The 24,181-nt window shown below is 46.3% G+C and overlaps 2 protein-coding genes across 5 annotated transcripts in view; one reads left to right on the top strand and one right to left on the bottom strand.

The window, feature by feature from the left end:
• Positions 1 to 1,405: 1,405 nt before the first annotated feature.
• Positions 1,406 to 17,397, bottom strand: MRPS16 (mitochondrial ribosomal protein S16). Of its 3 annotated transcripts, none has more exons than XM_077250277.1 (4): positions 17,320 to 17,397; positions 17,151 to 17,203; positions 5,377 to 5,637; positions 1,406 to 1,733 (listed from the first exon to the last, which is right to left on the bottom strand). In XM_077250277.1, the coding sequence occupies exons 2-4, from the start codon at positions 17,161 to 17,163 to the stop codon at positions 1,603 to 1,605; spliced, it is 405 nt and encodes a 134-aa protein (XP_077106392.1). In that variant the 5' UTR covers positions 17,164 to 17,203; positions 17,320 to 17,397; the 3' UTR covers positions 1,406 to 1,602. The 3 variants fall into 3 exon arrangements, with proteins under 3 accessions (XP_077106392.1, XP_077106394.1, XP_077106393.1); XM_077250279.1 differs by having other exon boundaries at positions 17,151 to 17,174; positions 17,247 to 17,381; XM_077250278.1 differs by having other exon boundaries at positions 17,151 to 17,174; positions 17,214 to 17,361.
• Positions 17,398 to 17,610: 213 nt separating this feature from the next.
• VPS13D (vacuolar protein sorting 13 homolog D) overlaps positions 17,611 to 24,181 on the top strand; it is a 280,917-nt gene continuing 274,346 nt past the window's right edge. For both annotated transcript variants that reach the window (XM_077250276.1, XM_077250275.1), the window contains exon 1: positions 17,611 to 17,747. The gene's annotated coding sequence lies outside the window, so the exon portion shown is untranslated. The remainder of the gene's footprint in view (positions 17,748 to 24,181) is intronic.

The raw sequence follows: 24,181 nt of genomic DNA, 5'->3' as shown, positions 1-24,181 counted from the left end.
TCAATTCATGGGCAGTTATTTTGCGCCATTTTTGCCCAACACGCTTCTTGCGACCCTGTTGGCTATTTGCCATGAAACACTTGATTGTTCGGTGATCACGCTTCAAAAGTTTGGCAATTTCAAGACTGCTGCATCCCTCTCCCTCTGCAAAACATCACACAATTTTGGACTTTTCAGATCCCATCAAATCTCTCATCTGACCGATTTTGCCAAAGGAAATGAAGTTGCCTAATAACTTAGTACACCTTAGGCCGGTTTCACACGTCAGTTGCTCCGGTACGTGAGGTGACAGTTTCCTCACGTACCTGAGACACTGACACACGTAGACCCATAAAAATCAATGCATCTGTGCAGATGTCATTGATTTTTTGCGGACCGTGTCTCCGTGTGCCAAACACGGAGACATGTCAGTGTTCGTGGGAGCGCACGTATTACATGGACCCATTAAAGTCAATGGGTCCGTGTAAAACACGGACCACACACGGACCTTCTCCGTGTGCAGTCCGTGTGGCGTGCAGGAGACAGCGCTACAGTAAGCGCTGTCCCCCCCACATGGTGCTGAAGCCGCCATTCATATCTTCCCTGCAGCAGCGTTTGCTGCAGAGAAAATATGAATAATAGTGTTTAAAATAAAGATCTATGTGTCTCACGAGTCTTGTTGATTTTAGGTCAGCCGGTTTAGCCATCATGGTTCATACACGGATCATGAATGTTACCTATGAGGCTGTTATATTCGGCTCATGATAACCACAGAAGGTAGAACTATGGTTCATGGATGTCTGACTTCGGTATAACACAGAACAGAAAGGTGGAGAAGAGACAATTGTCAGAGACAGGAGCAGAGCTTTGATTGATAACGGGCCATTAGTTGCAAAGCAGCCAGCTAGGTGACGGGATTGTGCAGAAGAGCAAAATAGTAGGTAATGGAAACCATACAAAATGCTACATTTAGAAGGTAAATGCAAATACAAATTTAGAGGTGTACATAGCCCTTTTTAAAGGGAATCTGTCACCAGGTGTTGCCATGCAGTCTTCCATACTCATGAGCTCTGTACAACCCCATCCCCACCATTGATTGGCAACTGTATGCCTATGCAGAGCGTACATAGAAAAGTTGCCTATCAGTGGTGTGGGCGAGGTTATACAGAGCTTAACATTCAGAGAACTGGTAAATCTGCAGCAGAGAAAACAGATTTTACCAAAACTGCAGCAAAGTAATTGACAAATTGCTGGAATCAGGGTCTGTGCCCCTATATTATTCTGCTCTCAGTGTGGAAAAATCCTGGTGACCGATATTGTTCCATTCACTTTTTTTTGTGCATTTGCATCTTTTACTTATAGCTTAATTTGATAAATTAACAATAGTGAATTTTATTGTGCTGACGTGTACAAAGATTGTCGAAGGGAGGTTCTTTTTGAGTTTATTGCATTGGAAGTCCTGGTTATTCTTACCAAGCTCCAGAGTAATAATGTAATCTTTTTCAAACAAAGATTTCATAGAAACACAATAAGTAAAAAAATAAAATAAAAATAAAATAAAAATATGATTCTCTAGATCCAGGAGGGGTGGGAGTGTCCAATACAGTAAAAATGTCAATTCATTCAATCCGCAGGGGTCTCTGCCTCCTCCTTTGTACTTTCCTCAGACTGTGCAGCCACCTTCTCCTTCGCTTTTCTTAACCTCTCAGCCTCTGTAATCGTCATTGGGTGCAGAGGAAAAAATCCAGCGAGTCCTGTAGCAACGGGAGGAAAAATAATGATATTATTCAACAATGGAACATGGATAAAAAAAAAAAAAAAATTTACTTTCATACTCAATGACACAGATTTGCCTTCTCTTTCCATAATCCCCCCTTCCATTTATCCTACTAGGCAGCGGCACAACTTGACGTGCATGGGTCCCAAGTCAAAAATCTAACAGTGACCAAATTATTCAGGGTCTTCTATAGTACAACTATAGCTATGCCTCTGCTATCAGGGTACATGGAAAAGCAACCTCCCCATAAGACCACCACATCCTCTAGAGTTGCCACAAAGAGCAGCTACTGCTCTAGCAGACACAAAGGGCCCGATTCATTATTGCATATGTTTTATTTCTTGTGTACTAGCTTTGGTGTTTTTTTGCATTGTTCCTTTAACTTTCGTTTTTTTTTTTTTTTAAATTGTACAGACTTTTTAGAAAAAGTTACAAAAGTTAAGACAATTGTGTGCTAGTGCATTCTATGCGCACCAGATATTATGGAGAAAGTTTGGCCCTATTTTGTGACTTTTGCGCTTAGTCACAAAGCAAGTCAAAGACAAAATCAAAGAAGCATTTTCTTTTGCACAAAATTCTGAGCCATGTGCTTCAATGCTGAAGAATTTTGTGCAACAAAAAAAAAAAAGTGATGAAATATGTCCATGTATTAATATTTGCATGGGTGTCATACAATACTACACGTTCCCTCCCCACTATCTGCTACTGAAAAGGCAGCTCGCAGATGTCCCACCGCACTGGTCACGTGCAGCATTTCACCCACCGTGATCCTATACGTCATGGGATCAGCTAAAGAGCGACACATGAAAATCCCCTGTCCGCTATTTCCTAAAGGGGTGAATACATGTGTAAATGACAAAGGGATTACCTGTTCTTTACTGCAGATGGACCAGCACATAAAAAGGTGAGGGTCGCACACTCCCAGGAATAATGTACAGTTAGGTACAGAAATATCTGGACAGTGACACAAGTTTTGGCATTTTAGCAGATTATCTAAATATATTCAAGACAGTTATATAATCAATGAGGGCTTAAAGTGCAGACACTCAGGTTTAATTTTAGGCTGTTTTGCATCCCAATTGGAGAAAGGTTTTTTTTTTTTTTTTTTTTAATATGAAGCTGCCTCTTTTTCAAAGGGAGCAAAAGTAATTGGACAATTATCTCAAAGGCTCTGTAATGAGCTGAATTAGCTATTCCCTCAGTAATCCATTATCAGTTAAGCAGGTAAAAGGTCTGGAGCCAATTCCAGGTATGGCATTTGGATCGGGAAGCTGTTGCTGTGAACTCACAACTTGCGGTTAAAGGAGCTCTCAATGGAAGTGAAACAGATAATTATTATGATAAGGAGAAAAAAAATAAATAAAAAAGGAACAAGAGCACACCGGTGAGCTTGGGAACTCAAAAGGGGCTGGTCGTCCATGGAAGACAAAGTTTCCACGGTGAAGAAAAAACAAAAAAACCTTTCCAAGATCCACCCAAGTGAAGAACACTCCAGTAAGTCTGTTTCAGTATCTAAATCTACCATGAAGGGAAAACTTCACAAGAGCAAATACAGAGGTTTCTCCACAAACTGCAAACCATTAATCAGACTTAAAACATACAAAGGCCAAATTAGACTTAAGGTACCTTCACACTAAGCGACTTTGCAGCGAGAACGACGACGATCCGTGACGTTGCAGCGTCCTGGATAGCGATATCGTTGTGTTTGACACGCAGCAGCGATCTGGATCCCGCTGTGATATCGCTGGTTGGAGCTAGAAGTCCAGAACTTTATTTCGTCGCTTGATCACCCGCTGTCATCACTGTATCGGCGTGTGTGACGCTGATACAGCGATGTGTTCACTTGTAACCAGGGTAAACATCGGGTTACTAAGTGCAGGGCCGCGCTTAGTAACCCGATATTTACCCTGGTTACCATTGTAAAAGTAAAAAAAAACAAAAACCACTACATACTCACCTTCTGATGTCTGTCACGTCCCCCGGCGTCCACAGGGTTACGCGCAGCTTCCTGCACTGACTGTGTCAGCGCCGGCTGGCCGAAAAGCAGAGCACAGCGGTGACGTCACCGCTGTGCTCTACTTTACTGCCGGCGCTGACAGTCAGTGCAGGAAGCTCTGAGCAGCAGCGCGTAACCCTGTGGACGCCGGGGGACGTGACAGACATCAGAAGGTGAGTATGTAGTGGTTTTTTTTTTTTTTTACTTTTACAATGGTAACCAGGGTAAATATTGGGTTACTAAGCGCAGCCCTGCACTTAGTAACCCGATATTTACCCTGGTTACCCGGGTGCTGCAGGGGGACTTCGGCATCGTTGAAGACAGTTTCAACGATGTCGAAGTCGTTCCCCTGATCGTTGGTCGCTGGAGAGAGCTGTCTGTGTGACAGCTCCCCAGCGACCTAAACAGCGACGCTGCAGCGATCGGCTCGTTGTCTATATCGCTGCAGCGTCGCTGAGTGTGACGGTACCTTTAGACAAAAAAAAGAAAAAAATCTAAGGAAGCCAGTCCAGTTCTGTAAAATCAAAACTAAGATCAACCTGTACCAGAATGATGGGAAGTAGAAGGTATGATGGCTTGGAACTGCTCAGGGTCCAAAGCCCACCACATCCTCTGCAACACATGGTAAAGGCAGTGTGATGGCGCAGGCATGCATGGGATCTCACCCGACTGGTGTTTATTAATGATGTGACTGAAGAAAGAAGCAGCCGGACAAATTCTGAAGTGTACAGGGTGATATTTCCACTCAATCAACAAAATGCAGCAAGGTTAAGTGAACGTCGTTTCACAGTACAGATGGACAAAACAGACTGGCAAAGTGACCCAGGAGTTTTTTTTTTTTAAGGAAAGAAGTGGAATATTTTGCAATATGTCGAGTCATCACCAGATCTCAGCCCCATCGAGCCGCATTTCTCATTCTCAAGACCCACAAACAAGCAGCAACTGAAGTCAGCTACAGTAAAGGCCGGCAAAGCATCATACAGGAGGAAATCCTGCATTTGGTGACGTTGTTGCCTGCAAAGGATTCTCTATAAGGCTATGTGCACACGTAAGAAAAGAGGTGCAGAATTTTCTGCACAAAATCTGCATCTCCTGGCAGAATCCGCAGCTGCGTTTTTAGTGCGTTTTTTGTGCAGATTATATTTCTATAATGGAGGGGTGCAGAAACGCTGCAAAACTGCACAAAAGAAGTGACACGCACTTCTTTGAAATCTGCAGCGTCTCTGCGCAGATATTTCTGCACCATGTGCACAGCTTTTTTTTTTTTTTTCACATTGATTTACATTGTACTGTAAATCACAGTGCAGTTCTGCACCAATTCTGCACTAAATCTGCATCGTGTGCACATACCCTAAAAGTATAAAAAGATTTATATTTTATTTATGGTAAACTTAATTTGTCCAATTACTTTTCATATATTTTTCAACCCCTGTAATTAAACTTGAAAGTCTCCACCTCAATTGCATCTCAGTTATTTCATTTTATATAAAAAAAAAGCGGCCTGCAGAGCTGAAATCACAGAGATTCGGTCACTGTCCAAATATTTCTGGAGTAATTGTATATAAGCCATGCTTTGTGGACTCGCCCCCAAGTTTCACATCCAGTTTCTAGACCTAGTAATCACCGAATAACTTGGCCGCCGGTTTGGTGATATGTGCTCCGCAAGCGATCCAGTATTTTATTCGATCTACGTTGAGGCTGACCAGCTTCTCATTATAGACATTAGGTAACGGGTCATATGTGCCAAGCTTGTCCAAGTGCTTCCCGTCCCGTGCCCGCTTGTTATGGGCAGCGACAATGCGATAAAAAGGTCTATTAGCACAGCCACCTAGAGCCATTCGGATCACCACGTAGCCCCCATAGTAACGCTTCAGGGCCTGCGATGCTGAAAAATAAAAGATCAGACAAGTATTATAATTTGGGTAATTTATACCCAAGACGCTGGAATAAAAGAAATTAGGAAATTCCTTAAAAGTTAGATTTGAAAACCACGTGCAGCTTACACATGGCTCTACTCCACCAAACAGATTTACAAAGCTTCTCTAATACATGATTTATTCTGCTCTGATCCACATCCAGAGCCTGTAGTATAAAGCAGAGCTGCGTTCACCATTCTGCTTTACGTCATAGGAAACGGTCAAAAAGCTAGTCATCAGACAACCCAAACTTCTTCACCAAGCCATTATGAAAAAAAATAACATTGATCCAGTAAAGTACACTGTGTGCAGAATTATCAGGCAACTTGTATTTTAGAGGATTATTTTTATTATTGATCAACAACTATGTTCTCAATCAACCCATAAGACTCAAATATCAAAGCTTAATATTTTTGGAAGTTGGAGTGGGGTTTTTAGATTTGGCTATCTTAGGAGAATATCTGTTTGTGCAGGTAACTATTACTGTGCAGAATTATTAGGCAACTTAATAAAAACCCAATATATTCCCATCTCACTTGTTTATTTTCACCAGGTAAACCAATATAACTGCACAAAATTTAGAAATAAACATTTCTGACATGCAAAAACAAAACCCCAAAAAAATTAGTGACCAATATAGCCGCCTTTCTTTATGATGACACTAAACAGCCTTCCATCCATAGATTCTGTCAGTTGCTTGATCTGTTTACAATCAACATTGCGTGCAGCAGCCACCACAGCCTCCCAGACACTGATCCGAGATGTGGACTGTTTTCCCTCCCTGTAGATCTCACATTTTATGAGGGACCACAGGTTCTCTATGTGGTACAGACCAGGCGAACAAGGGGACCATGTCATTTTTTCTTCTTTGAGACCTTTATTTGTCAGCCACGCTGTGCAGTAGTTGGAGGCATGTGATGGAGCATTGTCCAGCATGAAAACAGGTTACTTACCGGTAGCCGGTTTTTCCGGAGCCCATGACAGCACACCTGAGAGAGGGATCCGCCCAGTCAGGACAGGAAACCTACTGAAATAAAAGGGCAGTACCTCTCCCTCACTTCAGTTGGGTTTTCAGAGCATGAGAGGCCCTCTTGGTTAGTACATGGCAATCCACCACATCATAATTATAACAAAACACACCCAGCTAAAAAGTGCGCACCAAAGGGTGAAAAAGAAGGGAGGGAATATACAGGTGCTGTCATGGGCTCCGGAAAAAAACGGCTACCGGTAAGTAACCTTGGTGTTTTCCCGTCTCCCATGACAGCACACCTGAGAGATTTTTGGAGAAAGAACCACCTTAGGGAGGGACCACCGCTTGTAGCACCCTTCTACCAAAGGTAAGGTCAGTCGAGGAGGATAGATCTAGCTGGTAGTGTCTAAAGAAGGTAGACTGAGAGGACCCGGTAGCGACCTTACAAATTTGATCTATCGATACCTCTGCTTTTTCTGCCCAGGAAGTAGCCACAGCTCTGGTGGAGTGAGCCTTGATGCCATCAGGGATCGGGCCGCCGCTTGAAGCATAGGATAAGGAAATAGCCTCCCTAATCCACCTGGCGATAGTACCCTTGGATACCCCATATCCCTTTCTACTACCCTGGAAGGCTACAAACAGGGATTGATCCTTCCTCCACTGACTAGTTAAGGATATGTACTGCAAAATAGTTCTCCTTACATCCAGTGTATGAAATTTCGCCTCGCCTGGGTTCTTAGGATTATTACAAAAAGAGGGTAACACGATTTCTTGACTTCTATGGAATTTAAGTACAAGTATGCCGGATCTGGTCTGAGTACTACTCTGTCATCAAAAATTTGCGTGTAAGGAGGGGAGACACACAGGGCCTGCAAGTCGCTCACTCTACGGGCTGATGTTAATGCTACCAGAAGCACTGTTTTAAGAGTGAGTGTCTTTATCGATGATTCCTGCAAGGGTTCAAATGGACCTTTGGTTAGGGCATCTAACACCAGATTTAAATACCCAGTTGTAAACCTGCTTGTAAAAATTCTAAAATAGTACCCACAGGAGCTTCGTCCCCCAAAGGTTGTCCTGAAAAATCCAGAAACTTTTTCCATGTTCTACCATAAATTCTCGATGTTACTGGTTTTCTACTTTTTAACAAGGTGGAGACTAACCCTGGTGAAAACCCCCGCCTACTCAGTAATGCCCTCTCAAATTCCAGGCTGCAAGATGGAAGCCCTTCACTTGAGAGTGGCATATTGGGCCCTGGGTTAGCAGGTCCGGAATCTCTGGTAGAATCCAAGGATCGGTTATAGACATTTGTCTCAGGAGGGAGAACCAAGGTCTTTTCGGCCAAAATGGAGCAATCAAAATTACTCTCGCTTGCTCCATTCTGATCTTTCTCACCACTGCTGGAATCATCGCATTAGCGAGACTGAAATTCCATTGAATTTGAAGAGCATCTACCGCGAAAGGTTTCTCCCTCGGGTCTAACGAACAGAAACTCTTTACTTTCCTGTTGTTTAGAGTGGCAAATAGATCTATTACAGGTAAGCCCCAAGCCTGCACTATCTGATGAAACACCCAGGGATTTAAAGACCACTCTCCCTGCCTCAGTGTCTTGTGACTTAAGGTACCGTCACACTAAACGATATCGCTAGCGATCCGTGACGTTGCAGCGTCCTGGCTAGCGATATCGTTTAGTTTGACACGCAGCAGCGATCAGGATCCTGCTGTGATGTCGCTGGTCGCTGAATAAAGTCCAGAACTTTATTTGGTCGTCCGATTGCCGTGTATCGTTGTGTTTGACACCAAAAGCAACGATACCAGCGATGTTTTACACTGGTAACCAGGGTAAACATCGGGTTACTAAGCGCAGGGCCGCGCTTAGTAACCCGATGTTTACCCTGGTTACCAGCGTAAAAGTAAAAAAAACAAACAGTACATGCTCACCTGCACGTCCCCCAGCGTCTGCTTCCTGCTCTGACTGAGATCCGGCCCTAAAGTGAAAGTGAAAGCACAACGGTGACGTCACCGCTGTGCTGTTAGGGCCGGAGCTCAGTCAGTGTCAGGAAGCAGACGCTGGGGGACGCGCAGGTGAGTATGTACTGTTTGTTTTTTTTACTTTTACGCTGGTAACCAGGGTAAACATCGGGTTACTAAGCGCGGCCCTGCGCTTAGCAACCCGATGTTTACCCTGGTTACCCGGGGACCTCGGCATCGTTGGTCGCTGGAGAGCGGTCTGTGTGACAGCTCTCCAGCGATCAAACAGCGACGCTGCAGCGATCGGCATCGTTGTCGCTATCGCTGCAGCGTCGCTTAATGTGACGGTACCTTTAGGTAGTCTGCTCTCGTATTCTCGACCCCTTTTATGTGGAGAGCAGAGAGGGATAGTAGGTGGCGCTCTGCTAGTTGTAGGAGGACAGATGCTGACTTCATTAGTGAAGGGGATCTCGTCCCCCCTTGGTGGTTGATATATGCTACCACTGCGCGATTGTCCGACATGACTCTGGTATGGTGACCTTGAAGGATGGGAAGGAAGTGTTTCACAGCTCTTTCTACGGCCCATAACTCTCTTAAATTTGACGCCTGCTGTGATTCTAGATGGGACCAGGACCCCTGAATTGAGAGAGTTCCTAAATGCGCCCTCCATCCTGTACCGCTTGCGTCTGTGGTGATGACCTGCTCTACCGGAGTTATCCACTGGACCCCCGATGCTAAATGATCTCTTATGGCCCACCATTTTAGGGAACCTGTTACCTCCAATGAAAGACATAGCTTGCCCTCTAAATGCCCTTTTAACCATTTTTGTGCAGACAGGAACTCCCACTGCAACAGTCTTAGATGGAACTGAGCCCATCTTACTGCGGGAATACAGGACGTTAGAGAACCCAGCAAGGACATTGCCTTCCTCAATGTCATTACCGGGTGTTGAATTGCTGCCTCCACAAGATTTTGAATTTTGACCAGCTTGTTTTCTGGTAGGAGACAAAGCTGACGCCTGGAGTCCAGAACTAGGCCTAAAAAGGACTGAACTAGCTCCGGCGTCAACCTTGATTTGGCGAGATTTATCTTCCACCCCAACAACTCTAGCGTCGCCGTAACCTCTTTTATTTGTGACAGGCAGTGCTCCGCTGAATTCCCTATTATCAGGAAGTCGTCTAGATACGGAACTATTACTGCGTTCCGGGAGCGGAGGAAGGACATGACCTCTGACATCAGCTTGGAAAAATTCTTGGCGCTATTGACAGGCCAAATGGGAGGGCAGCGTACTGATAGTGCCTGAGACAACCTTGGACATAAACTGCTACCCTTAGGAATTTCTGAAAGTCTCGATGAATTGGGACATGGTAGTAGGCGTCCTTTAAATCGATAGCTGCCATGAAACACTGTGGAAACAAGAGTTTTATCGCTGTATTCACAGACTCCATCTTGAAGGAACAGTTTACTACCGATTGGTTGAGATTTTTTAAATTGACAATAGTTCTCAGTGACCCATCTGGCTTTCTTATCAAAAAAAGAGGGGAATAAAAACCTTTTCCCTGCTCTTCCCCCGGGACTTCTACCAGAACATGTTTTGATACCAGCTCCAATACCTCTGTTTCCAAGGCTAGCTGCTCTTCCGGGGTCTTTCTTTGGGGTGTTGAAACAAAAGTCTGTCGCGGTGGATAAACAAAATCTATTTTTAGGCCGTCTTTGACCACCTTCAGAGCCCACTGACTGGGGGAGATGTTTACCCAGGCTGGGAAAAAAGACGAAAGCCTTCCCCCCACTGGCCTGGCGTCATTGGGAGGGCTTTTTTGTTGAAGTCGAGGGACCTTTAAACATATATCCAGATCCCCTACTGTCTCTGGAGTCCCAACTCCTTCTATCTCCCGGGGGGCGGCCCCTACTAAATTTGCCCCTCCGAAAATAAGGCTTTCTAAAGTCCACTGGAAAGCGAGGAAAACCCTTTTTCCTGTCTCCGGCTTTCTCTAAAATGTCCTCCAATTTTTTACCAAATAGGAAATGGCTATCACATGGTATAGAACAGAGTCTATTCTTTGAGGGTAAGTCGCCCGGGCACCCCTTCAACCAGAGAGCACGTCTAGCCGCATTGGATAAACTTGCAGCTCTAGCCGCCAGCCTTACGGAGTCTGCTGAAGAATCTGCTATAAAGGCTGCCGCTCCTTTAGCCATAGTCACATTGGTTAAAATTTAATCTCTTGGAGCTTTAGATTTTAACTGCTCCTCTATTTGCTGTAACCAGACAATAAGGGAACGTGAGACACAGGTTCCTGCGATTGCTGGTTTTAAACCGCCTGCGGTTGCTTCCCAGGTGTGTCTTAGGAATCCATCCGCTTTCTTATCTAAGGAGGTCTCTTAATACACCAGAGTCTTCTAAGGGAAGGGATAGTTTTTTAGATGATTTAGCTACTGCGCCATCAATTTTTGGAACCTTATCCCAAGTCTCTGAATCCTTCTCCTCAAAGGGGTAACGTCTTTTAGAAGCCGAGGGCAGATTACCCGATTTCTCTGGCTTCCTCCATTCTTTCTCTATAAGGGCCTTTACTTTGGAGTTAACTGGAAAGGTACGCTTTCTTTTCTCCTCTAAACCCCCGAACATAATGTCCTCCAGGGATTTGGCTGCTTTCTCATCCTTTAGGCCCATTGAAGCTCTAACGGCTTTTACCAGCTTGTCCATGTTCTCGGTAAGAAAGCACGGACAGCCCCCAACATCGCTATCTGAAGAGGAGCCAGAGGACCTAGAGGAGGAGGAGCAGGGAGATAATGGTTCTTCCTGACACTCCTCATCAGAATGATAAAACTCGGAAACAGAAACTGGTTCTAGGTCTCTACCACCCTTTTTCTTAAGGGCTGCTTTACCAGAGCATTCTACTTCAGCTCTGATTATCGCTCTAAGACTAGAGGCAAAGTCAGGGGTTTCTTCCTGGATAGTCTTTTGGATGCAATCTACACAAAGACTCTTCTGCCACTGGACTGCCAACGGGACTCTACAGAGGGCACACTCTTTATTCTTTGTCTTGGAGCTAGCCTTCCTCGGCGCCTGCCAAGTAAACAGAAAAAGTAGCCCATTACCACCAGGGTGACATTCACGTAGATCACTCACCACCCGCTGACCATAAAGGGTACCGGATTCCGAGGCAGACTAGGAGCACGGGGAATGTTCCTCCTGGAGGTAGAAGAATCCTGAGACGACCGACCAGGACGATTGCCACTCCTTCCACTCGAGCGGCTATCCATTTTAGTACGCTGGTGAGCAGGTGCATCACCTGAAAGGGGCTCTTGCTGCTGCTGTAAAGGCTGCTGCTGCTCCATACGATCCTCCATCTCTGGAAAGCTGTATGGAATGAGCGATGTTCAGCGCTGTTCTACCCTTAATAAAGGGTCATCCTCAGTGCTCCCCACCTCTTCCGGGAACCATTAAGCTCCTCTCCCCCTTCTGAACACCGCCGGCAAGCCTGTAACGTCACCGGCGTTCTTTCCATGGGCGCCGCCATCTTGGATCCGGCACGCCGGTCTGACATCACGCAGGCACGCCCATTCCCAGCGTACCTTGCGCGCGACATCAGCCGCGTGCCCGGAAGTCGCCCAGCTGAGGGGGAGAGAGCGGCGTGGCAGACACAGGACCGTCCCAGGAGTCCGGACTGTGCTGGACCGACGCCCGCACGTGCGCAAGAGCCCCACGGGATCTGCGAACGGCGCTACCGTCTCCTCAAGGCCGACATACAGGCGCCCTGCCTGTGCTTCCAGTGCCGGGACAGGAGCAGGTAAGTGGATCTTCTATCAAAACCGCCGTGTGTCAGCACAAGGGTTCCCATCAGGACAGGAAACCCAACTGAAGTGAGGGAGAGGTACCGCCCTTTTATTTCAGTAGGTTTCCTGTCCTGACTGGGCGGATCCCTCTCAGGTGTGCTGTCATGGGAGACGGGAAAATCATGTTTTTCTTGATGAATACCGACTTCTTCCTGTACACTGCTTGAAGAAGTTGTCTTCCAGAAACTGGCAGTAGGTCTGGGAGTTGAGCTTCACTCCATCTTCAACCCAAAAAGGTCCCACAAGTTCATCTTTGATGATACCAGCCCATACCAGTCCCCCACCTCCAGCTTGCTGGCGTCTGAGTCGGAGTGGAGCTCTCTGCCCTTTACTGATCCAGTCTCTGTCCCATCCATCTGGCCCATCAAGAGTCACTCTCATTTCATCAGTCCATAAAATCTTTAAAAAGTCAGTCTTAAGATATTTCTTGGCCCAGTCTTGACATTTTATCTTATGTTTCTTGTTCAAAGGTGGTCGTTTTTCAGCCTTCCTTACCTTGGCCATGTCCGAGTATCGCACATCTTGTGCTTTTTGTTACTCCTGTAACGTTGCAGCTCTGAAATATGGCAAAACTGGTGACAAATGGCATCTTGGCAGCTTCACGCTTGATTTTCCTCACGCTTGATTTTCCTCAATTCATGGGCAGTTATTTTGTGCCTCTTTTGCCCAGCACGCTTCTTGCGACCCTGTTGTGTACTTCCCATGAAACGCTTGATTGTTTGGTGATCACGCTTCAAAAGTTTGGCAATTTCAAGACTGCTGCATCCCTCTGCAAGACAGCTCACAATTTTGGACTTTTCAGAGCCCATCAAATCTCTCTTCTGACCCATTTTGCCAAAGGAAAGGAAGTTGCCTAATAATTAAGCACACCTTATATAGGGTTTTGATGTCATTAGACAACACCCCTCCTCATTACAGAGATGCACATCACCTGATTTACTTAATTGGTAGTTGGCTCTCAAGCCTGAACAGCTTGGAGTAGGACAACATGTACAAAAAGTATCATGTGATCAAAATACAACTTGCCTAATAATTCTGCACACTGTGCATGCTTAGAAATTGTAACTCTGGACGTGCAAGATTGTAAGTATAGAGTATAATACAGGATAAGTAATGGATATACACAGTGATTGCACAAGCAGAATAGTGAGTGCAGCTCTGGGGTATAATACAGGATGTAACTCAGGATCAGTACTGTAATGTATGTACACAGTGACTGCACCAGCAGAATAGTGAGTGCAGCTCTGGAGCATAATACAGGATGCAACTCAGGATCAGTAATGTAATGTATGTACACAGTGAATGCACCAGCAGAATAGTAAGTGCACCAGCATAATAGTGAGTGCACCTCTGGGGTATAATACAGGATGTAACTCAGGATCAATACAGGATCAGTAATGTATGTACACAGTGACTGCACCAGCAGAATAGTGAGTGCAGCTCTGGGGTATAATACAGGATGTAACTCGGGATCAGTACAGGATAAATCATGTATGTACACGATGACTCCACCAACAGAATAGTGAGCGCACGTCTGGAGTATAATACACAATAGATAACGTGCATTAACAACTTTTTAGCTGACAGTTTCATTAACTCCTTCACGAACTAATGTACTTGTATGTCAAAAGCAGTGTACTTGCCTTTGATGCGGGCTCATGCGCCGAGCCCGCATCTTTCTCTGCACTTGATGGCTGATTAAAGCAGCAATGAAGTGCCTCTAACAGCTGTGGGTGGAACGGAGCTGCGCCTGTCCATTAGTTAAATGACGCTGTCAATCACTGACAGAGGCACAAGCAATTCCACGATCGCAGCTCCAACTCTTCTATGGAGACTTAAGAAATTCAGTAAAAAAAAAAAAAAATTTTTAAATAATATCGGGAAAAAAAACAAAAGTTTAAATCACCCTCATTTTGTCCCATTAACCCCCGAAGGTGGTTTGCACGTTAATGACCAGGCCCATTTTTACAATTCTGACCACTGTCCCTTTATGAGGTTATAACTCTGGAATGCTTCAACGGATCCTGATGATTCTGACATTGTTTTCTAGTGACATATTGTACTTCATGATAGTGGTAACATTTCTTTGATATGACTTGCGATTATTTGTCGAAAAAACAGAAACTTTGCAAAAATTTTGAAAGTTTCACAATTTTCCAACTTTGAATTTTCATGCCCTTAAAATCACAGAGATATGTCACACAAAATACTTAATAAGTAACATTTCCCACATGTCTACTTTACACCAGCACAATTTTGGAACCAAAATTTTTTATCGTTATAAGTGTTATAAGTGTTAAAAGTTAAACAACAATTTTTCATTTTTACAACACCATTTAGTTTTTTAGGGACTACATCACATTTATAGTCACTTTGAGGGGTCTATATGATAGAAAATACCCCAAAATGACACCATTCTAAAAACTGCACCCCTCAAGGTGCTCAAAACCACACTCAAGACGTTTATTAACCCTTCATGTGCTTCACAGTAATTTTTGGAATGTTTAAAACAAAAAAAAAAACAAAAAAAACGAACATTTAACTTTTTTTCACAAAAAAAAAAAAAAAAAATTAGATCCATTTTATTTTTCATTTTCCCAAGGGTAACAGAAGAAATTGGACCCCAAAGGTTGTTGTGCAATCTGTCCTGAGTATGCCAATACCCCTTAAGTGGGGGGAACCACTGTTGGGGCACACGGGAGAGCTCGGAAGGGAAGAAGCGCCGTTTTTCTTTTTCAAAGCAAAATTGGCTGGAATTGAGATGGGACGCCAAGTTGCGTTTGGAGAGCCCCTGATGTGCCTAAACAGTGGAAACCACCCACAAGTTGCACCATTTTGGAAACTAGACTCCCTAAGGAACTTATCTAGATGTGTGGTGAGCACTTTGAACCCCCAAATGCTTCAGAGAAGTTTATAACAGCTGTAAAAATAAAAAATCATTTTGTTCAGCAAAAATGAACTTTTCACCCCCATTGTTTTATTTTACCCAGGGTAACAGGATAAATTGGATGCTAAAAGTTTTTGTGCAATTTTTCTTGAGTACGCCGATACCCCATATGTGGGGGAATACTACATTCGGGGCACAGTGCAAAGCTCGGAAGGAAAGAGGCACCATACTGGAGTTCAGATTTTGCTGGAATGGTTTGAGGGTGCCATGTCACATTAACAGAGCCCCTGAGGTGCCAGAATAGCAGAAAATCCCTATATGTGAACTCATTTTACAAACTACACACCCCAATGAATTCATCTAGGGGTGCAGTGATCATTTCAACACCACATGTGCCTTACAGAATTTTACACCACTGAGCACTGAAGAAAGAATACATTTCTACCACTAAAATGTTGTTTTAGCGTCAAGTTTGTAGTTTTTCTAAGGGCTAATAGGATTTTTTTTTTTTTTTACAACAAACTGAGGTCCATTTTTTCCTGAGTGTGCCAATACCCTACATGTAAACCGGGAAATATTTTTCAGGCACAGTGCAAAGCTCGCCAGATTTTGTTATGGTTTGTAGGTGCCATAACCCACTGGGAGTGCCCATGAGGTGCCAGAATAGCAGAACCCCCCCCCCCCAAAAAAAAAAACTGACCCCATTTTATGAACTACACCTCTCAATTAATTCATCTAGGGGTGCAGTGATCATATTGACACCATGTCACAGAATTTTATACCATTGTGAAGTGAAAACAAAATACCTACATTTTTAAACACCAAAATTTTGTTTTAGCCAAAGATTTTACATTTTCACACAAAAAGTGGGTAAAAGTGGCACCAAAATTTGTCCCACAAGTGCTACTGAACGTGGCAATACCCAATATGTGGCTGTACAGCGCTACTTAGCCATGCGGAGAGACTCGGGAAGAGCAGAGCGCTATTTGCCTATTCAAGTGAATTGGTCTGGGCACGTCAAGTGTGTTTCCATGGAGCTTGCGTCCGTGGGAAAAACACGCTAACATGTCCGTTTTTTTAATGTCAGCATGGGCCACAAAACATCCAGCACACGTGCACACACATGGATGTCATCCGTGTGACACGCATCGGCACTGAGGAAGCGTTACAGTGAGCGCTGTTTCCCGTCGCCGGGTGCTGAACACGGCTCTCATCATTCTTCCCTGCTCTGCCGGCGATCGGCGCGAGCAGGAGAGAATGATGAGAGTTACATCTAAGTGATAAAGGAGCAAGCAGTGGCTAATGGGACTATTACTCCCATCAGCCTACCCCTGCTAATAACAGTGACAGCAGGAGCAGCTGATGGAAGTATTCATCAGCCGCCGCCTGCTCTATAAATAAATCAATGAAAACAACAGTGTGGGCTTCCCTGCATTTTCTATAACCATTGAACATGGTAAAAAAACAACTGTGGGACTGGACTTGTTTTGCAATTTCACGGCACTTGGAATTTTTTTTCCCCGTTTTGAAGTACATGACATGGTAAAAAAAAAATGGTGTCATTCAAAAGTATAACTTGTCCTGCATAAAACAAGCCCTCACACGGCCATATAGACGGAAAAATAAAAAAGTTACGGCTCTGGGAAGGAGGGGAGCGAAAAAACCCAGACGATAATAGGGTAGTGAACGGGTTAAAGGTGAGGTGATATTGTCCCCCAATACAGAGACGTGCGAGCTGTATGGTGCAGAACTACAACTCCCAGCATGCACAGGTGATAGCAGGGAGGCCGCCTCACACCTCAGTGAGGAGAAGGAATACTCACTTAAATGAACCATTGTAGAAAGTGCTGAGGAGGCAGCTCGGAGCACACCGTCACCGTCAGCACCGGAGGAGGCAGCTCGGAGCACACCGTCAGCACCGGAGGAGGCAGCTCGGAGCACACCGTCACCGTCAGCCCTGAGGAGGCAGCTCGGAGCACACCGTCACCGTCAGCACCGGAGGAGGCAGCTCGGAGCACACCGTCACCGTCAGCCCTGAGGAGGCAGCTCGGAGCACACTGTCACCGTCACAGCCCTGAGGTATAAACCCTGCCCTTCACTCTACCGCTCTGTACGACCCCAGGGCGCCGCCATTAGCAGGAAGTCACTGTTCCTGACCCGGAAGTAGTTATGGGGACTGTACGGATTCCTAACATCTGGTATCTAAACCTTTTATGACATTGACAGCCAGTTTATGCCCCACTTCCGGTAAATCACCGGAAGTGGGGCATCGTCGCCGGTGGTGGTGTGTGTCCGGTTAGTAGTTGTGCTGTACCGGAGTACAAACATGGCGCTGTGAGTGCGCAGCTCTTGTTGCTGGGACACTACGTTCTAGGGCTACACCGGGAGCTACGAGCTGGTGCTGGAGGCCGCGCTGACCGGTGAGTGGTGGCGTCAGGTGACAGGTGGAGATGATGGAGGACGCGCCCCCTGGTGGGTGTGAGGTGCAGTGCGCCTGGGCTATCAGCACTACCGAGTGCGCACCGTCCATTAGTGCGCGCACAGCGGGAGGACGGGACCTGCCCTGTTATTATTATTCTCCCCAATTGTAGCAGAACAAGAGAGACATGGCGGCAGCCGCATTCCTTCTGCTGCTTTATTACAAGCCCTATTATTGAAAGCAAAAGTAGTCATTGTATTGGTTGCTATTGGCAACAGCGCTCTGTCCGCAGCTCCTCGTGGGCGCAGTATAAAATCCGCTGCTTTACCTATCAGTCCTCATAATGGCGGAGCAGCCGGAATGTCCTGGAAATCCTTTGTTTCATAAAGATGGTGGCTAACCGCGGCCGTCCGTTTTGCTTTCACAGGATTTACGTTTCCGTGCACACGTAACTTTGATCTGGCGATAAATCAGCTAATGAAAAGATAAGCGACTTCCGCTCTCTCCCTTTGGGCCGGGGACCTTTTTTCTGCCGGGGCCATTTGGATATTTATATCATCATCATAGTTATCGACTTGAAAACTACTCTGCTACATTACGTCAAACAATTAACAGGGGATATCCAGGACTCTGTGAAAAACAAAAAAAATGCGCCTAAGCACTTACTGGCACGTAGTTGGTACCTACCTATTGTGACGGCGCCGTTCTTCCCCGGCACATACCGCTCCTGACTGAAGACTTAAGGGTTTTGACCGGAAAACGCCTTTAAAGAGAACCTGTCAGCAGGATTTTGCTAAGTAAACTGCAGGCATTGTTAGGTTGCTGCTGCTATACAGCTTACAGTGATGCCTGAGGTGATGAAATCCGTCTTGTGGTTCTTGTGTAATCAGTGTTAGAGGTTTGCAGCTAATGAGATGCCCGTCCTCAGGGCTGGACTGTAGGCAGGATGTTATCTTCCTGCTGTACGCCAGAGAAACCAAGAAGAGACCAAGTAGAGACCTTCCCACAGGCCGCTCCTCAAAGCACAAACATGTTTCTCATCATAGAGACATACTGTCTGTGCTTCAGGGCGGCCTGTGCAGGTCTTTCCTTGGTTTCTCTGGCCTAGAGCAGGAAGATAAGACTTTATACAGTCCCGGCCCGAAGCACGGGCATCTCATTAACTGAAAACTTCTAACGCTGATTACACAAGAACCACAAGACGGATTTCTTCATCCCATGTATCATTTAAATCTGTGTAACAATACCAACATGACACTGTCTGCAGTTTACTTAGCAAAATCCTGCTGACAATGTAACTTAGTACCATGTTTTTCGGATTATAAGACGCACTTTCATTTCCCCCAAATTGGGGGGGTTGAAATGGGGGTGCGTCTTGCAATCCAAATAGTGAAAAAAAATGTTGTTACTGAGGGGCAGCGGCTGTGGAGCAGACTGGTAGAAGGCAGGGTCGCTGGTGGGGCAATGCAGCAGCCCTGGAGCTGGGGGTATCGGTGGCATAGTGCAGGCCGGCTCCATTGTACTTCCGGGATCAGGCTGCAAGTTTCTGGTTTAGAGAGCGAATATCCTAATGAGCGCCTGTGTCTTCCGCACAGGACTACAAGAAAATGGCCGCCAAACCAGCGCATGCTCAGATGGAGCTCTCGGTCACTGAGCTCTCTATCTGCGCATGCGCTGCAGTAGTTATCGGCAAATGGCTGGCAGCAGGCAGAATTCTGGGCTACGCTTCACACGGAGACCTAAAGCAGAGGAGGGATAGTGATTGGTGGAGGGAACTGTTGCTGAGCTGCCTCCACCAATACGATATCTATCCCTGCACAATGTATAGTGTAGCACTTCTCATTTACATTAGTCCGAGATCCTTGTGAGAGGTGAGCACACATTGAAGGGAAGCACATCTCCATCATCCTTCAGAATATACTGTACCAATAGGTGTATTCTTACAGATGATGGGGGTTGTAGCCATATTTGGTGTAAACAGGGAGGGATTGTAATGTAGTGTTTATTGCAAGTCTGACTACCACCTCCCTCATCTTTCAGAATACACCCATGTATACAGTATATGGGTGTTTTCCTAATGATGAGGGGGGTGGTAGTCACAATATGTGGTACTCCAGGCACTGTACTGTAACTCACAGATCCTCCATAACAGTGCGTCATCTGCAGATCCCCCCATAAGTTTGTATCCTACAGATCCCCCATAACAATGCATCACCATAGATCCCCCATAACAATGCATCACCATAGATCCCCCATAGATCCTCCATAACAGTGCGTCACCACAGACCCCCCTATAACAGTTTGTCCCCATAGATCTCCCATACCAGTGCGTCACCACAGATCCCCCCCCCCCCCCATAACAGTGGCTTAAAATATTTTTTTTTCTTAATTTCCTCTAAAACCTAGGTGCGTCTTATAAAGCAAAAAATACAGTACTTATTTTTCTTTTACCCTTTACTGAACTCCCCACTAATGTGATGCCTGGAGCTGCTTCTCTTTGGTGCAGCTGTGTTGTTAGGTGATATGGACGATGTTGCTACATGTAACGGCTTCTCCAGATTTGCAGTCTGGAGCGCAGGCAACCCTTCGCGATAAGTTTTGTAAAGAACTCGCAGCAGTAAGGCTTAGACCTCAGAGGAGACATGGGGCTGCTGCGGCATAGACCTCACAGGAGACTTGGGGCTGCTGCGGCGTGGACCTCACAGGAGACATGCGGCTGCTGCGGAGTAGACCTCAGAGGAGACCTGGGGCTGCTGCGGCATAGACCTCACAGGAGGCTTGGGGCTGCTGCGGCATGGACCTCACAGGAGACATGGGGCTGCTGCGGAGTAGACCTCAGAGGAGACATGGGGCTGCTGCAGCATAGACCTCACAGGAGGCTTGGGGCTGCTGCGGCGTGGACCTCACAGGAGACATGCGGCTGCTGCAGAGTAGACCTCACAGGAGACATGGGGCTGCTGTGGTGTAGATCTCACAGGAGACATGCGGCTGCTGCGGAGTAGACCTCAGAGGAGACATGGGGCTGCTGCGGCATAGACCTCACAGGAGGCTTGGGGCTGCTGCGGCGTGGACCTCACAGGAGACATGCGGCTGCTGCGGAGTAGACCTCACAGGAGACATGGGGCTGCTGTGGTGTAGATCTCACAGGAGACATGGTGCTGCTGCGGCGTGGACCTCACAGGAGACATGGGGCTGCTGCGGAGTAGACCTCAGAGGAGACATGGGGCTGCTGCGGCATAGACCTCACAGGAGGCTTGGGGCTGCTGCGGCATAGACCTCACAGGAGACATGGGGCTGCTGCGGAGTAGACCTCAGAGGAGACATGGGGCTGCTGCAGCATAGACCTCACAGGAGGCTTGGGGCTGCTGCGGCGTAGACCTCACAGGAGACATGGGGCTGCTGCGGAGTAGACCTCAGAGGAGACATGGGGCTGCTGCGGCATAGACCTCACAGGAGGCTTGGGGCTGCTGCGGCGTAAACGTCACAGGAGACATGGGGCTGCTGCGGAGTAGACCTCACAGGAGACATGGGGCTGCTGCGGTGTAGACCTCACAGGAGACATGGGGCTGCTGCGGCGTAGACCTCACAGGAGACATGGGGCTGCTGCGGTGTAGACCTCACAGGAGACATGGGGCTGCTGCAACAGTCTTCTACTGTAGGAATTGAGTGCATGCCGCATTCTGTTACAGATCTATAGTGTCAATATGATCACTGCACCCCTAGATGAATTAATTGAGAGGTGTTGTTTGTAAAATGGGCTAACTTATGGGGAGTTATGCTATTCTGGGCCCTCGGTGGCTCTACCAATGTGTCATTAGTAAAGTATATCGTGGCACAGCTGTGTTGGTGCACAAGATAGGTTTCCCACACCAGTAGATAAGTTGAGTGCCAAGTTATTTATCTACCAATGTGTCATGGCACCCTCAACCCAGTCCAGCAAAATCTGGTGTCCAATATGGCACTTCTTCCCTTCTGATTTTTGTATTGTGCTTCAAAAGTAGATTTCAGCCACATATAGGGTATCGGTGTACTCAGGAGAAATTTCACAACAAAGACTATGGTGCAATTTCTACTGTTACCCTAGTGAAAGTTCAAAATTTGGGGCTAAAAACATTTTTGATTGAAAAATTTGATTTTTTTTTATTTTGTTTTCACTTCTCAACGTTATAAACTTCTGTGAAGCACCTGGGGGTTTATGGGGGGGAGGGGGGGTCTAGTCAAAATAATAAAAGTTGTAGCCAGCCCACCCAGTGTGTCATCCTTTGCAGATCTGCTCACTGCCAGGAAGCCGCACGGAATTGAAATGGGAGAGGCACACCCATGATGGAATAGCCACAGTATACAACAGAAAAATTCTAGCGAATCTTTCCTACTTGGCAATTAAAAACCATTTTATTCTTTCATCTTTAAAATAATCCATATGGCAGAAGTCCTTAATATACACAGGGGGATAAAAAAAAAAAGGGCACACTGCTGCTTTATGCGTTTAGACTACTCGTTTCAACCTTCTTAGGTCTTCTTCTAGGTCTCAAGTGTGAGCAGTGTCCAGGGAAGTACCGTATATACTCGAGTATAAGGCGAGATTTTCAGTCCATTTTTTTTAGGCTGAAAGTGCCCCTCTCGGCTTATACTCGAGTCATTGTCCCAGGCGTCGGCGGGGGAGCGGCGACTGTCACATCATACTCGTTCTCCTGGCGCGGTCCCTGGCAGCTTCTCCGTTGCGATGGTCTCTGGCGCCGGCAGCTTGTTCCTGTGTTCAGCGGTCACATGGTACTGCTCATTAAAGTAATGAATATGGACACGACTCCACTCCCATTGGGGTGGAGCCGCATATTCATTATTTTAATGAGCGGTACCAGTGACCGCTGAACACAGGAACAACCTGCCGGCGCCAGAGACCATCGCATCGAAGAAGCTGCCAGGCGATGGTGAGTATGACGGGGGGAGGGTGAGCCATGCGATACCTGTCCCCATTCCACCGCCGCGCGCCGCTGCGTCTTCCGCATCCTCTGGCTGTGACGTTCAGGTCAGAGGGCGCGATGACGTGTTTAGTGCGCGCCGCCCTCTGCCTGAACAGAACTGCAGAAAGCTGGAAGACACAGCAGTGCGCGGCGGTGGAACGGGGACAAGTGAATATCACTTATGGGGCCCATCATGAACTGTATGGAGCATTATATGGGGCTCCTGATTCAATATGGATATTCAAAAACGCTTAACCTACTGATGTCTCAATTAATTTTACTTTTATTGGTATCTATTTTTATTTTTGACATTTACCGGTAGCTGCTGCATTTCCCACCCTAGGCTTATACTCGAGTCATTAAGTTTTCCCAGTTTTTTGTGGCAAAATTAGGGGTCTCGGCTTATACTCGAGTATATACTGTAATATACCCTGCTCTTACAAACTCAGTCCAATTAGGAATCTGGTAATTTACATAACTAAAATAAGATGTGTACCTTTATATTACAGGGTTAAAAGTTTATTTGCGGAATGTGTTAAAGTTTGATAAGCATACTGCTGTATAGTGCCCTTTGTTTTTTTACATATAACATCATATATGTCAAAATCTATTAGGTCCGTAAATTCACAGACTCAATATTCATCTTATTATTCAAAAACAGAAAGACAGAAAATTTGACTATCATTTGCCTATGATGTTCGATAAAAATATATGTTTGTTAAACAAAAGTTGAAATAAGTTACCCTAATGCACTTATATCATACTAGCTATTGAACCCGTTCTACGCCCGGGTGGCGAGCATTTATATTGGTATATGGTCTCCATCCTGGTATGTGCTGCTCCCATCTTGCTCTCCCATCCTGGTATGTGCTGCTCCATCCTGCGCCCCCATCCTGTCATGTGCTGCTCCATCCTGCGCCCCCATCCTGTCATGTGCTGCTCCATCCTGCGCCCCCATCCTACCATGTGCTGCTCCATCCTGCATCCCCATCCTGTCATGTGTACCCATCCTGCGCCCCCATCCTGTCATATGCTGCTCCATCCTACACCCCCATCCTGTCATGTGTGTGCCCCCATTCTGTCATGTGCTGCTCCCATCCTGTGCCCCCATTCTGTCATGTGCTGCTCCCATCCTGTCATGTGCTCCCATCCTGTGCCCCATCCTGTCATGTGCTCCCATCCTGCGCCCCATCCTGTCATGTGCTCCCATCCTGCGCCCCATCCTGTCATGTGCTCCCATCCTGCACCCCCATCCTGTCATGTGTGCGCCCCCATTCTGTCATGTGCTGCTCCCATCGTGCGCAATCATTCTGTCATGTGCTGCTCCCATCCTGCGCCCCCATTCTGCATGTGCTGCTCCCATCCCGTGCCCCCATTCTATCATGTGCTGCTCCCATCCTGCACCCCCATTCTGTTGTAATGTGCTGCACCCATTCTGCCTGTTCCTGTTTCCATTCTGCCATATGTTGCTCCC

This window comes from Ranitomeya variabilis, chromosome 4, assembly GCF_051348905.1.
Source record: "Ranitomeya variabilis isolate aRanVar5 chromosome 4, aRanVar5.hap1, whole genome shotgun sequence".
NCBI lineage: Eukaryota > Metazoa > Chordata > Amphibia > Anura > Dendrobatidae > Ranitomeya > Ranitomeya variabilis.
Note: the sequence above shows the minus strand (reverse complement) of the source record. Positions and strands in the feature narration are given on the sequence as shown.